Below are 14,419 nucleotides of genomic sequence, written 5' to 3'. Positions count from 1 at the left end.
GCAGTCACTCAAGGCTTCACAATCATCCGGATTTTACGTAGCTGGACCACATTGACCAATCAGAACCTGTAGTTCTGGTACTTTCCATTCAGTAAAATTCGAGTTGGTAGACTTGACATTATCAGCAAATCAGCAACGAGGGGCCATTAGCCCCACCCCCAAATTGAAACTGCCTCTTCCGGATGCGAAAAACGTTTGTCTGGTGTCCGGCCCAGCCAATTGGCCAATCAGGACAGCTGGTGGAGATCCCGCCCCAGCATTACCCAATTAGGACAACTGTCGGAGGCCCCACCCAGAGGGGGCGGAGCCCCGGGCTGCTGGGGACCTGGGCTTCCGGGTGGAGAGCGACCAAGTCCTTTTATCCAAAGCGGCCCCTGATCTTGGGACCAGAGAGGCGTGCCTACGTCCAGCTAGACCAGGTAGAGAAAGGGCTAGCGCCCAGGCCCGATGTGCACCCTGCGTGGGTGCTCGTGAGTGAGAGTCTGCGGTCTGCTTCTCTGCTCGCCCCCTGCAGACTGCATGGAGACCCGAGTCCCCAGGGGCGTGTGGGGTGGCAGGGCTGGGACAGAGCAGGCAGGGATTCTGACCCAACCCGGAGTTAAAGCTCTGGTGCTGGTGGAGGAGTCTGGAACTGTGGTTGTAACGGAAGTGGGAAGCGCTTCCCTACACTGCAGACATCCCCTGCAGAAAGGTGTCTCTGAGCTGGACCTCTGAAGGACCAAAGCTGGCAGGAGGAGGGGGAGGTTTCCCAGGAACCTACCAACCCTGTCAGGGCCGGGCTTTCCTAAGTGCAGACCCTTAGTCGGGAGTCATATGTCAACAAAGGTCTGTTTGCCCGGAGGACAGCCAACAGAGCAGAGCAGAGATTCCACACAGGTGTAGCTGGTCCACCCATGAGTGTGTTGGGGTCACTTTGAGAACTTGTATGACCCAAAGGCAGGCCGCTGCGTCACTGACAAACCCACCTAGCGTGGGTTCGGATTCACCCCTGTACAGCTTGCAGGCAGCTCCGATCCAAAGTTGTTTAAAGCAACCTTAAAACTGTTGCGACTTTCTGAGGAGACTCCCTCCTCCCACCAGGAGGGAGATGCTCGAATGTCAGGAGGAGTAGCCTCTGCACAACAACCAGGAACCCACATTTTAGTTCAGACCCTTATTTTGACACTTAGTAGTTATGTGACCTTGGGGTACAGGTGCAAAAGAAAAAAAAAGAAGAAAGAAAGTTGGGGGGGTAGCTTTGTGTCAGAGAACAGGCTTAATGCTGCAGGTCTGGGGTTCGACGCCAGCACCAGGTATCACGTTGTTAATCTTTGAATTAGCACTCTGTACTCATCTCTTTCTATATGATGATTTTAAAAACAATTTTTTATTTGTGTGTGGGTATGGGCAAGCACATGCCTTGACACATGTATGGAGGTGAGAAGGCAATTTGTGGGAGTCAGCTCTCCCCTTCCACCATGTAGGCCCTGAGAATTGAACTCAGATCGTCAGGCTTGGCCACAAGCACCTCTACCCACTGAGCCACCTCACAGGCCCCAGGAATCACGTAAGGAAGGCCCAATGGGAGTCTTAGTCTCTCAGCAGGCAAGCATTTCCTGTTGTCCATATTCATTCAAACACAGCCCTGCACAGCCTTCTGAGGTGTGGTCTTTTGGGGAAAGAAACAGCACAATTGGCACATAAAGCAGATGGGAATTAAGAATGCTGGGGACTTTCCAGACATCCTGGCTGGCTTAGTAGTAATGGACATTTATCGAGTGCCGGACTAGGAGTTGAACATGCACTGTCCTGTGTTACCCTAGTGACAGCATGGTAGGTAATCAGGTCAGGACAAGAGGCACAGAGAGGTTAACTAACCAGGGTGAGACGGCACAGTAAAGGAGAATCCTGGTGATGGTTTTGATTCAGGCCTGGGTGACAGGTCCCCTCCCTTGTGTTTTGTCATTGATCCTTTGACTTCAGGTAGAACCTAGCCTGAGCACCTCCTGTGAGTATCCTGCAGCCCAGAGCCAGTGACATTGCTGTGAAAAGCTGTGACCTTTGCCCAAGATGGCAGAGACTAAAGACCCCGTTCGGCTTCGGCTGCTCAGCCTGGAGCTGATGAAGCAGCTGTGGGCTGGGCATGATGCCATGTGCCGGTCAGTGGCCAGAGTAGTGTCAAAGGTAGGCGGTCCCCTTGGTAATGCCCAGGTGGCGAGGAAAAGACTGCCTACCCCCTGAGACTATGTCCAAGCTTCCAGGGTCAGCCTTATGTTGCAAAACTGAGGCCTTGGGAGGAAGAGACTGGGCTGGGACACCCAGAGGCCACAGCAGAATGAAGACCTATGTGTCCAGAGCGAGCCAGAGTGGCTGGGCACTGGCCAGGCTGCTGCTTGGGTAACCTGACCTCTTTCTTGCAGTCACACCTGGACTATAGCAGCAGCAGCAGCGGCAACTTAGAAATGCCACTGTCCCAAGAGAGTTCTTCCACCGCCTCAGTGGCCCCAAGCTCCCAGGACCCACTAGACAGTCATCGAGGAGACACATTTGACATGACCCAGTATGGCAAGGACAGCTGCAGAGCGGACTCTCTCCCACCTGCCACATGCCAGCACCCAGAGCTCCAGGATGGACTGTGGCCTCCCTCAGTACCCTGGCTAGCCACTGAAGGCCTGAAGGGGCCAGTGCCTTTGGTAGGACCAAAAGGTCCGGGACCTCACAAGCCACAGGTCCCAAAATCCATCCTGTCACAACCAAGCAAGCCATCTAAGGTAACTCAGGAGTGCCTGAAAATCAGGGAGAGCTTTCTGAGCCTTAGTCTCCCCCTCTGACAAAGTTCCTGGACAAGCCTCCCTTGTAGGGCTGAGGCTTCCAAAAGGTCCAGTTATTGCTATTAGTTCTTAGCACTTTGGGAAGAAGGAGGCAAAGCCTAGTGTACAGATGGAGGGACTGAGGCTTGGAGCCCAGGCTTATTCAAAGCCACATCCAAAGTGGTGCCAGACTTACCTTCCGGTTTCTGAGCTCCCCAGCTGAGGTTAGCACCACCCTGGAGTCTAAGTCAAGACACAGTGCGTTGTTCTCCTGGAATGGGGCCTCCTCTGGGCCAGGCCTGCTGATCTAGCCCATGCCCTCCTCGTCTACTTCCTCAGCCCAAAGTGACCTTCTCCCAAGAGTCTACAGTGCCTGAGAGTGACTGGCACTTCCGGCCATACCTGAGCTATGATTGGGTTGCAGGTGAGTGGCGGGGTTGGACACACATGAAACTGAATGAGTGAATGAATCAGGGCCACTCTATATTTGAGCATTTATAGAGGTCAGGCCCCTGCCCAACCCTAGTGGGCACATCTCCACTCTGCTGCTCTTCTCCTGGTACCCGAGGGCTCCTGTCCTCCCGACAGCCTCATTACTGTGTACTGAGTGTTAAAGCCGTGCAGCAGAAATTGTGCCATTTTAGCTTTTGTGTAGCTAGAGTTTTCCTGCCTGGCCCATAGTCAGGACAAATCTCTCTCACCTGCCAGTCCCACAACCTCTCAGACCCAACCAAGTAAACACAGAGACTTATATTGGTTACAAACTGTATGGCCATGGCAGGCTTCTTGCTAACTGTTCTTACAGCTTAAATTAATCCATTTCTATAAATCTATACCTTGCCACGTGGCTCGTGGCTTACCGGCATCTTCACATGCTGTTTCTCATCATGGCTGCTGGCAGTGTCTCTCTGACTCAGCCTTCCACTTCCCAGTTTTATTCTCCTCCTTGTCCCGCCTACACTTCCTGCCTAGCCAATGGCCAATCAGTGTTTTATTTATTGACTAATTAGCAACACATTTGTCATACAGAACATCCCACAGCACTTTTGGTTTTTCATTTTAGCTATTAATTTGTGTGTGTTTGCGTATATGTATGTCTGTGCATCATGTGCATGCCTGGTACCTGTGGAGGCCCGAAGTGGGCGTCAGAGCCTGGAATTGGAGTTATAGATGGTTGTGAGCCACTGTGTGGGAGGTGGGAACTGAATCTCTGCAAGAGCAACCAGTGCTCTTCTGTTGGTTTGTTTTGTTTTGTTTTGTTTGTTTTCCAAGACAGGCTTTCTCTGTGTAGACCAGACTGTCCTAGAACTCTGAGATCCACCTGCCTCTGCCTCCTGAGTGCTGGGATTAAAGGCGTGCACCACCACCGCCTGACACAGCCAGTACCTTAAATGTGTGTGTGTGTGTGTGTGTGTGTGTGTATTGAGACAGGGTCTCTCTACATAGCTCTGGCTGTCCTGGAACTCCCTATATAGAACAGGCTGTCCTTGAACTCACAGAGATCCCTCAGTCTCTGCCTCCCAAGTGCTAAGATTAAAGGTGTATGCCACCACACCCCACTGAAAATTTTTTTAGACACACATAAATAAAAATAAAATGTAATTTAAAAATATCTAATCCCACATCCATAACGGGATCCTGGTTTCCACCTCCTCCTGTGTGCGCCCCCTCTTCCTCCTATCTCTGTGAACTTAAGAAGTCAGGCTATGACCTTGGGCCTAGCCTCGACTCTGCCTCCCTTTTATGTGTTTCATGTCCTGACCATGAGTACATTCTCTAGACCTTCCTTAGTGCATTTCTAGAATCCACGATCTCCCTTTAACTGCCCCCCTTTCCCTCACCTCTCAGCCTCAAGGATGTGTCCTCTAAAAACATGGCTGACCTGATTTTGACGCTCCTGTCCCTGAATCCTCTCAGACTCCATTCCTCCACCCCCGCCCACTATTGTCCTCTGGTCGCATTTCCTTCCTGAGTTCCTCACACATGCCAAGCACCCGCTTTCTTCACCAGCTGGGGTATCCTTTTGATTTATCCACCTGACTTCCCTGGTCTCTGCTCCGGTCACCTTCTCAGACCTCCCTCGGAACTTCTGCCCTGTGGCACTCAGCCACCTGGCTCCGCCCGGCCTCCAGCTTCCCGGCAGGTGTCACCATTCAGTATCACATCACAGAGTTCTTTGGTGACTAGTTAGTCTTTGGACCCTTTAGAATATAGCCTCCTCAGAGTGGGAACCTTGTCTAGCTTCCCACTCTTCCTCAGCTAGTAAGAATGTGAGCCAGGTGTGTGCCTATAATCTCTGCACTGGGAGGTGGAGGCAGAAGTGTTGAGTTGGAGGCCAGCCTGGGCTACATGAGACCTTGCCCCCCCCCCCAAAAAAAAAGTAGGTAGGACATGGAGGCGTATGCCTTTAATCCCAGTACTCAAGAGGCAGAGGCAGTCCAGTCTCTGTTAGTTCAAGGCCAGCCTGATCTATATATGGAGTTCCAGGCCAGCCAGGGCTACATAGATACTGTCTCTAATAAAACGAGTGTGTGGCCCCTGTAAGGGCTCTGTGAGGGAGTTGTCGTGGATGACTGACTATATCAGGGCAGGCTGGTGCTCAGAGCTGGTCGTCACAGTGGGTGAAGAGTCCTAGAGGCGAGGTGGGGCCCCAGCCCATCTAGCCTTAACTCACCTAGTGGTGCTTTGCTCAACCCAGGGACCCTGGACAGTAGCTCTACGGTCACCAGCGAACCCGAGGCCTTCTTCTCCACACTTCAGAGGTTTCGAGAAACCAACGAAGAGGACTGTGTTTGCAACTCCCCTGAGTAAACAAGGGTTCATGAGGAGTGTCGAGGGTGGGTAGGGGACTCTGTCACTCATCCTGCTTATCACTCCCCTCCTGCCCCCAGAGCTGTGTTCCCAGACCTGCAAGAGAGCAGTGGTGTAGAAGAGGACCACGAGTGTGAGTGTACACTTCCACCACGTCACTCTGACTGAGGGCAGTCTGCTGTCTGAGCAGTGTGGGATCCATTCTGGCCCGGGGCTTTGGCTGGCTTAGGTCCTGCCCTTTGTAACCATCTCTCTCCAGCAGCTTTCAGAGATAGTGGGGTGTAGCTCTCAATGCCCCAGAGAGGACATTTCTCCCTGAACTTAGGTGTGGACCCAAGACTTTGGGAGGAGAGGGGCTGGAAAAAAAGTGGCACAGAGTGACTCCTCAATGGATGGTATGGCTAATGTGACTAGGAACAGCCAGAGCCCCCGGCAACAAATTCCCTGGCTTAGGGGAACTGTGCTGTCTCATGGGCCTCACAGGTGTGTACTGTTACCGTATCAACCGGCGCCTGTTTCCTGTGCCAGTGGACCCAGGTACCCCTTGCCGCCTGTGTGGGGTACCCCGAGACCAACAGGGCCCTGAGACTCTGATGGAGCCTGCTCAAGTCAGGTGAGTGTCAAGAGCACTGGAATTCCTAGCAGGTCCCAGTGGGCAGTTACAACTAGGGTAGGGTACAGAATGTGGCCCCTGCTGATTTTGATGCTGTGCCTCTTACACAGGGTCAGCATCCCCCTATCCATCCTGGACCCCCCACACCGGTATCGAATTCACAGACGGAAAAGCTTTGATGCATCTGACACTCTGGCTCTGCCTCGGGTAAGCTGCCTGCCCAAAGAGGCTGGAGGCAGGCATATGTGGGCAGGATCCTGAGCTAGCCTTGAAGAGACCTTGCTCCAAGGCTCCTTGCTAGCAGGCCTCTGGTTTCACCGGGCTGGTGTGACACCCGTCCCCCACGTGGTGTCTAAGTTGGGTGTCTACATGGGCCCTATTCGCTGAGTTCTTGGGTGCCACGTGCGTGGCTCTTAGAAGGGCTGTTTCCCAGAGTCACTGCAGCCACTGCCGTACCCCACCCCACACAGGCCACAGAGGCTGAGTAGAGCTGGTCGGAGAGAAGGATTTGAACCCAAACCTTTATGTTTCCATCGTGCATCCCATTTCCTAGTCAGAATGGAAGTCAAAGGGTATCCTGCTCATACCTGGTGAAGGACAGAGTACCTGCAACTGGGGAAGAGAAGAGGGAAAAGACCCTTTGGCTCCCCTATAGTGGGTAGAAAGGGAACATCCTCAGGATTGGGGTCACGAGGATGGTTTAGTGAGGTCATGCAACTTAGGTGTTCGGGGCCAAGTCCATTGTGGAAAGGGCTCCATTAATATCCACATCATCTCATCCATCTTGGGGAGGGTTGGAGTGGCCAGGTCAATAGGGACTGAGATTGGGGTGACCTAGGGTAACCAGTGGTTAGATACACCTGCTGCCCCAGGGAAGGGACCCTGGCTGCTCAGGGGGCTTTTCCATAGTTGGGGATGGCAGGTACCTTTAACCTTTGCTCTCCACAGCACTGTCTGCTGGGCTGGGACATCCTCCCTCCAAAGCCTGAGAAAAGCTCTGTCCCCAAGAGTCTTGACCTGTGGTCCTCTGTTTCCTGTGGAGCGCAGCGCCAACATCTGTCAGCCACCAGCTCATCCCGTGGGGTAGGGTCCAGGGTCTGTCCCAACCTGGGGTGGGAGGTGTCGGGGTGAGACAGATCCTATCGAGATGGGAGCTCAGGCCCTGACAAGGTGTCCCTCCAACTTCGGCACTCCTTGCCACCTGCTCCACTCTACTCAGGAAGGAGGCCCTCACTCCAAGGTGCAGGAGGAATTGAGGCTAATACTGGACCCCACCTATCCCCAAGTGACCCCCTAACATTTTTCCATTCATCTATCCCCTAGTAGCTCCCCAACACCTCCCTATTCACCTTCCAGGCCTTGCCAACACGGGTCCCACCACCCATCTGGTCAGAGCCTCAGGTTGCCCAGCTCCGCTCCCCCAACTAGAAGCGCTGTGGACTGACCACTCAGAAGGGACAATATGGAAGCCCTCAAGATGAGGCTGGATCCTGACAAGATGGAAGTGGCTGTGCTGTGTGTCGTGGGCTGGGCAGATGCGAGGGTCCAGGCGTGGCCCTGGCCCTTCTGCCTCCTGGGGTAGGAACTCCAGGGGGGAGGGGGAGGAGATAAGTGGTATGTAAATAAAGCTTTTGTCCCCAGTAACTTGTCTTTCCTGCTGGTCCCCTTGATGTCTAGGTGTCCTAGCCTCAACTGGTTTCACTTTGCCTAAGGGAGACACCAGCACCCATCACTTGGAGTGTGGCTTCTTTTTTTGTGTATTTTTTGTGGTAGGGTCTTACATGGCTCAGGCTGGCCTGGAACTCACAATGTATCCAGAGACCTTGAACTTCTCTGATCCTCCTAAGTATTAGGAATACAGGCACGTCCTCTGGGCCCTGCTCTGGCTTCTAGCTTTTTCTGTAACTGTCAGGTCTAGATAGATGGCTGTCTACCAGACAGATGGAGTGGTTCTCCAAGGCAGGCCAGAGCCAAGGTCAGTGTTACAGTATCTCAGGCAGGGGGAGATGGCTCAATGGATAAGAATCCTTGCTATATAAGTTTGAGGACCTGAGTTCAAATCCCCAGGATCCATGTAAAAGCCAAATACTGAGTGTCTGTAATCCCATGGGGAGATGAGAGATGGAGCGAGGAATGCCTATGGCTGGCTCATGGGCCAGTTAGCCTGGTATACACATTGGGAAAACAACAAAGAAACCCCTCCTTCACGGTGGAAGGTATGAGTCAACACCCAATGTGACCTTCTGACTTTTTTATGCACACCATGGCATGTGTGCACCTGCATTCACACACACACACACACACACACACACACACACACACACACACACACACTGAAAAATATGTCTTATATTGAGTGAGCGATCATTCTCCTTGATACCATTGGAAGGGTTCTCTTGAGGTCCCTGGCATCTACATGCCCATTTCTGGGCTCGGTTCTAGAAACTAGGTGACCCACAACCCTAGGTAGGATAAATTGGGAAACTGACATTCAAGAAATCTGTTTCTGATGTCAGGAACAGATTTGGGATTTGGGAGTGGGGTCTTGTTTCTCCTATCCCTTGTATGCTTTAGGTATATTATTATTATTATTATTATTATTATTATTATTATATTATATATTAATATATTATATTATATTATATATTATATAATATATAATAATATATATTATTAAATTTCAGCTTTGCAAGGTGGAGAGATGGCTCAGAGATCAAGAGCACTGGCTGCTCTTCCAGAAGTCCTGAGTTCAATTCGCAGCAACCACATGGTGGCTCACAAACATTTATAGTGAAATCCGGTGCCCTCTTCTGGCACACAGGCATATGTGCAGGCAGAACACTGTATACATAATAAATAAATAAATCTCTAAAAAAATTTTTTTTCAGCTTTTTCAAAAAAAAATTCGAGAGATGGCTCCCAGCTAAGAGCACATAGTACTTGTGTTTGAGTGGGAATATTCTCGGGCATGTGAAGGTTTACTCTAGTGTCCGTGGGGTTTGGATAGGCTTAGGAGGTGTGGCCTCGTTGGAGGAAGTATGTCACTGGAGGTGGGCTTGGGGAGTGTGTTCTGTCTGTCCTGTTTGTGGTTTTAGATGTGAGTCCTCAGCTCTCAGCTTCCAGCTCCAGCTGCCCTGCCGCCGGGCTATCCCCATCATTATGGACGCTCACCTGGAACCATGAGCCCCAAACAAACCCTTCCCTCTCTAAGTTCCCTTGGTCGTGGTGTTTGACCATAGCTGTGGAACAGTAACGAAGACACTGCTCCATCAGAGGACTGGCATTGGAGTACTCCTATTGGGTGGCACACCGATGCCTGTGACTCCAGCTGCAGGGAATCCAACACCCATCTCTAGCCTCTGGAGACACTTTCGCACTTATAAGGACATACACGGAATCTTTTTTATTTTTTTAAGTTCTACTTTCAGGCTGGAGAAATGGCTCAGCAGTTGGTACAGGCTGTTCTTCCAGAGGTCCCAGTTTCAATTCCCAGCACCCACATGGTATTTTATAACTTTCTGTAACTTCAGTTCTAGGAACTCCAATGGCCTCTTCTGGCCTTTGCAGGCACCAGGCATGCATGTGGTACACAGACATACATGTAGGCCAAACACCCATACGTATAAAAAAACCTTTTTTAAAAAAATGCCAGATTCATAAAACAAAAAAGAGCAAATGGGAACTCGAACCATTCAGAGGCACGTGTTCTGCGTGCGTGCGTGCGTGCGTGCATGTGTGTGTTGAGATCAAGGGCCCCGTTGGCTTCAAAGCCATGGCAGTCCTCAGGCCTTAGCCTCTGGCTGCTGAGATGCAGGTGTCTACCACCTTGCGCTTCTAAACATGTGTCTTTATGTTTTTTATTTAAAGTTTCTTAGCTGAGAGGGCTGTACTGTCGTGTGACTCATGTTCATGCAGCTGTGAAAATGCTTTTCTTTCATTCCCCTTGAGTCAGGGTGACTCAGGTCATGCGGCAGTAAGGAGTTAATGCCCCAAACTGGTTTAATGTGAGGGTTTATTTCACTTATTTTTTAAAATTTTCTATTTATTTACTTATTTATATACAACATCATACCTTTTACTTAAGAAACAATTTTCCCTGTAGCTAGAGTTTTCCTGCCTGGCCCACAGTCAGGACAAATCTCTCTCACCCGCCAGTCCCACAGCGGCTCAGACCCGATCAAGTAAACACAGAGACTTATATTGCTTACAAACTGTATGGCCGTGGCAGGCTTCTTGCTAACTGTTCTTACAGCTTAAATTAATCCATTTCCATTAATCTATACGTTGCCACGTGGCTCGTGGCTTACCGGCATCTTCACATGCTGCTTGTCATCGTGGCGGCTGGCAGTGTCTCTCTGACTCAGCCTTCCACTTCCCAGCTTTATTCTCCTCCTTGTCCTGTCTATACTTCCTGCCTGGCCACTGGCCAATCAGTGATTTATTTATTGACCAATCAGAGCAACACATTTGTCATATAGAACATCCCACAGCATTTCCCTCTTCTGAGGCTGGAGAGATGGCTCAATGGTGAAGAGTGCTTGCTGCTCTTACAGAGGACCAGAGTTCAGTCCCAGAACCGACATGTGACTCCTAACCATTCATAATTCTGGTTCTGGGGAATCCAGCGCCCTCTTCTGGCCTATTCGCACAGTGAACATACGTATGCGGAGGCAAAACACTCAAACCCATGAAATAAAGATAAATGAATATTAAAATGTTTTTTTCACATGTCTTCTCATTATTAATTTCCACAGTAGAAAACTTAATTAATGATGGCTTACATTTGTGAACAGATGATTTAGGACAGGTAAAATGCATCAGGTGGTGGTCTGTTTGGAATCCAAAAGGACAGTTTGTCCCTTAAAGGATCTGTCTGTTGTAGTGAGGAATTGCACATGCTAATGTGTGTGAGTGGAAGTCAGGAGACAACCCTGTGGAGCCAGGTCTCTTCTTTACGTCAGTCCTGGGGATCAAGCTCAGGTCGTCAGGCTTGCTGGAACCCTCTTGTCAGCACAAGAATTCTTGCTCAACTTCCCTCACTCCATCCAGGAAACTCTGTCCCCTTTAAATTGGACCTCCTAATGTCTGTCTCCTCTTGCTGCTGGCAGCCCTCATTCTTTCTGTATCTTTGGATTTGATTAGTCTAGGAACTTCATATAACTGGAATCGACCAACAGCTGTTCTTTCTTGACTGGCTCATTTCACTGTATATAATGTAAGTTTCATCCATGTTGTAATGTGTCAGGATTTCCTTAGTAATTTTATTTTTTGGAAGAAAGTAAGTTTAGTAAGTATGCTGCCAGGAGTGGTAGGCTAGGTAATAGTAAGACTACAGTGTGCTTTTCTTTTTTCCTTCAGAATTTTCATTTTTGAAGATTGAATAATATTCCATTATGTGTCCATTCCACATTTTGTTTAACCATCCATATTTTTGTATGAACCCAGCACTGACCTTGATTCCTCTTTATTTTTAGGTGCATTGGTGTTCTGCCTGCATGTATGTCTGTGTGAGGATATCAGATCCCTTGGAACTAGAGTTACAGACAGTTGTGAGCTGCCACGTGGGTGCTCGGAATTGAACCAGTGTCCTCAGAAAGAGCACCCGATGCTCTTAACCTCTGAGGCATCTCTCCAGCCTCCAGCATTGGCCTTGAAGTCCTGATCCTCCTTCCTCTCCCTCTCCAGTGCCAGGATACAGGTGTGTGCTTCACCAGATCTCTTCCGTTTTTTACTCCTGTCCCTCCTGAGTGCATATGTAGCATGAAATACACGATTATTGACTTCTTCTAAGACAAGTATTCTATGATGCTCTGATGTTCTGGGAATTCACATTTTGGCCCAGCCCCAGGTCCGCCTCGGCCTTGTTCTTGGCTTGCTCTGAGCATTTCAGCCCAAATGGAGAAAACAGAGCATGGCTTCAGAAACACCCCTCCCAGTGTTGTGACCTCTGGTCTACTGTGTGACCTCTTGACCTGGCTTTCATCACCTAGAAAACTGTGACAATGCCAATAAGAGGTAAAGGGGACAATACAGCCACCCAGGGTGCTGCAGATTTTATCCCATGTAGTGTCTGGATGGTTTACCCTCATGGTCTCGGCTGGGATCTGAGCTGGGGTCTCCCTCCAGCATCAAGAATGAGGATCCGGCCACGTCGTACCAGCCCATGGAAAAGTCAAGATACGACCAAGGTGTGGATGGCTTCTATGGGATTCCTGTGAAAGCATTGTAGGTTGTAAGTTGAACCACAGTAAGTAGGGGATGTTTGCACCAGGGAGACATTAAGGATCTCCTCCTCAGTTTTTCCTGTCCTCTGCTCTAGCCTGTACTAACACCAGGATCATCCTGAAAAGGGTAAGGTGCTGAATTTACTCTTGTTCAGCCTTCCCAGGCATTTTGCCTTTGCCTGTCTGGGAACACACATGGGATGCATCTTCTTACCTGTTAGGTCTCAAACTTGGGGAAAATGGCCGAGGTGCCTATTTAACACATCAGAGCAGATCTGGCTGCCAGGTTCTCTCAGCATCCCTCAGTTCCTACCTGATACAGGGTATGGCTGGCACACCTGCCCTCTACCCTGAACTCTCCAGCCCAGGGACTGGACTGCCCTTCCCCAGAGGCTCTTCCTTTTATAAACCAAATTTTACCCACCCCTTTTGTACCTTTGGCCTCCTGACTGCTGTACGTGACCCCCCACCCCCACCCGAACCTTCCCATCCGTACCCCACTCCATCTTCCCACATGGGTCAGCTCAGCCTGGTCATGTGCACTCTGGACTCTCTCAGATGTCTCCATCTGGCTATGCTCTCCTTTTTATCTACAATAAACTTTCTCCTCCACCATACCGAGGGGCAGTCATGTCTTTTCTTTCCCTTTTTCTTTCTTTTTTTTGTCGTTATTGTTGTTGTTTTGAGACAGGGTTTCTCTGTGTAGCCCTGGCTGTCCTGGAACTCATCCTGTAGACCAGGCTGGCCTCAAACTCACAAAGATCCGCCTACCTCTGCCTCCTGAGTGCTGGGATTAAAGGTGTGCACCACCACCACCCGTTGGTATTTCTTTTTTTTTTCATTCATTACTATTTTTGGACTCAGAGCTCTGTCCATAGAGAGGAAGAGGCTGTGGGTGACCAGGGCTTTCCCTGTGACCAGCACCTGAGCGCTGAGGTGGCTGTTAGCACGGCTGAGGTGCACAGGAAACCGAAAAGGGGAATCCAGACTGATGTGGCCAGTGAAAATGGCCTGAGGTTGGGTCCACAGCAGCAGGAAGGTTCCTGCGGTGGTTTGGGTTGAAATGGAGCCAGCCTGGCTGGAACAGGTTACTCTTTGACTTTCAAACAATTGAAGCAAAGAGCCTGAGAAGCTGGGATTGGCCCAGGAGCCTCGCGCTGGGAGAAGGGAAAGTGTAATCACAGAGCTCTGGCTTGTCAGACCACCTTGCAAGAGAGACTGGATTTGAAAGGATGAACCAGTTTAGCAACACTCAGGGCAGAGGCAGACAGACCACTAGGTTCGAGGCCAGCCTGGTCCACAGAGCCAATTCCAGAATAGCCAGGGCTACACAGAGAAACCCTGTCTCGAACAACAAAACAAAACAGCAAAAGCAAAAACAAAAAGCAAACAAACAAGGAGAGGAAGAAGAAAAAGAAATGACGGGTCACTCCTGGGCGGGGCCTCGCCTGGGCGGGGCCGTTCATGGGGGGGGGCACCACACCTTGACCTTGACTGCTTAGCCCTGCACAGCTTTCGACTTCTGCTATAACCTAAACCTCATGGCAGGACCCAGGTGGACTTGGGGGGAATCACTGGATTTCTTTGTTCTTCTTCCCAATGTGGCCACATTGAATACATTGCCTTCTTCTGCTTTTCACTATGCTTTAAAATTGACTAATGAGGAAAGGTTGCCGAATCTGGCTTATTAGGGCTGCTAGGTCCAGACTTTGACCCCAGTAACTCCTGTCAAAATGTCGGTGAGCCAGCCAAGAATTGAACCTGAGATCTTCTGGTTGGCAGTCAGATAAAAACATTCCCATCATGGCACAGATCTGAGTCCTTCCTGACCACAGAGTATTCCAGGCCCCTTCTGATCTGGTACTGACAGTGACAGGTTCCTCTTCCCAGACCCAAAATGTAGCGGTAATGCCCACCCTACCACCACCTGTTCACCATGTCCGATTGAGGGGCTGTGGATCAAAAAACAGAGACAAGAGACA

At 50.2% G+C, this 14,419-nt stretch overlaps 1 protein-coding gene across 2 annotated transcripts; it reads left to right on the top strand.

Annotated features, from left to right (window-relative positions):
• The first annotated feature begins 309 nt into the window (after positions 1-309).
• On the top strand, positions 310-12,967 carry Miip (migration and invasion inhibitory protein). 2 transcript variants are annotated; one of them, XR_008213854.1, is made up of 11 exons: positions 310-419; positions 1,963-2,163; positions 2,400-2,750; positions 3,129-3,213; positions 5,488-5,596; positions 5,681-5,733; positions 6,084-6,213; positions 6,324-6,420; positions 7,162-7,296; positions 7,570-7,791; positions 11,688-12,967. XR_008213854.1 is itself a non-coding variant. In XM_052717859.1 (10 exons), the coding sequence occupies exons 2-10, from the start codon at positions 2,050-2,052 to the stop codon at positions 7,639-7,641; spliced, it is 1,146 nt and encodes a 381-aa protein (XP_052573819.1). In that variant the 5' UTR covers positions 310-419; positions 1,963-2,049; the 3' UTR covers positions 7,642-7,857. The 2 variants fall into 2 exon arrangements, 1 of the variants encoding a protein (XP_052573819.1); XM_052717859.1 differs by lacking the exon at positions 11,688-12,967 and having other exon boundaries at positions 7,570-7,857.
• The last annotated feature ends 1,452 nt before the right edge of the window (positions 12,968-14,419 follow it).

Source organism: Peromyscus californicus, unplaced genomic scaffold, assembly GCF_007827085.1.
Source record: "Peromyscus californicus insignis strain IS unplaced genomic scaffold, ASM782708v3 Scaffold_5__1_contigs__length_169319896, whole genome shotgun sequence".
NCBI lineage: Eukaryota > Metazoa > Chordata > Mammalia > Rodentia > Cricetidae > Peromyscus > Peromyscus californicus.
The sequence above is the reverse complement of the archived record's forward strand: the minus strand, read 5'-3'. Positions and strand labels throughout refer to the sequence as shown.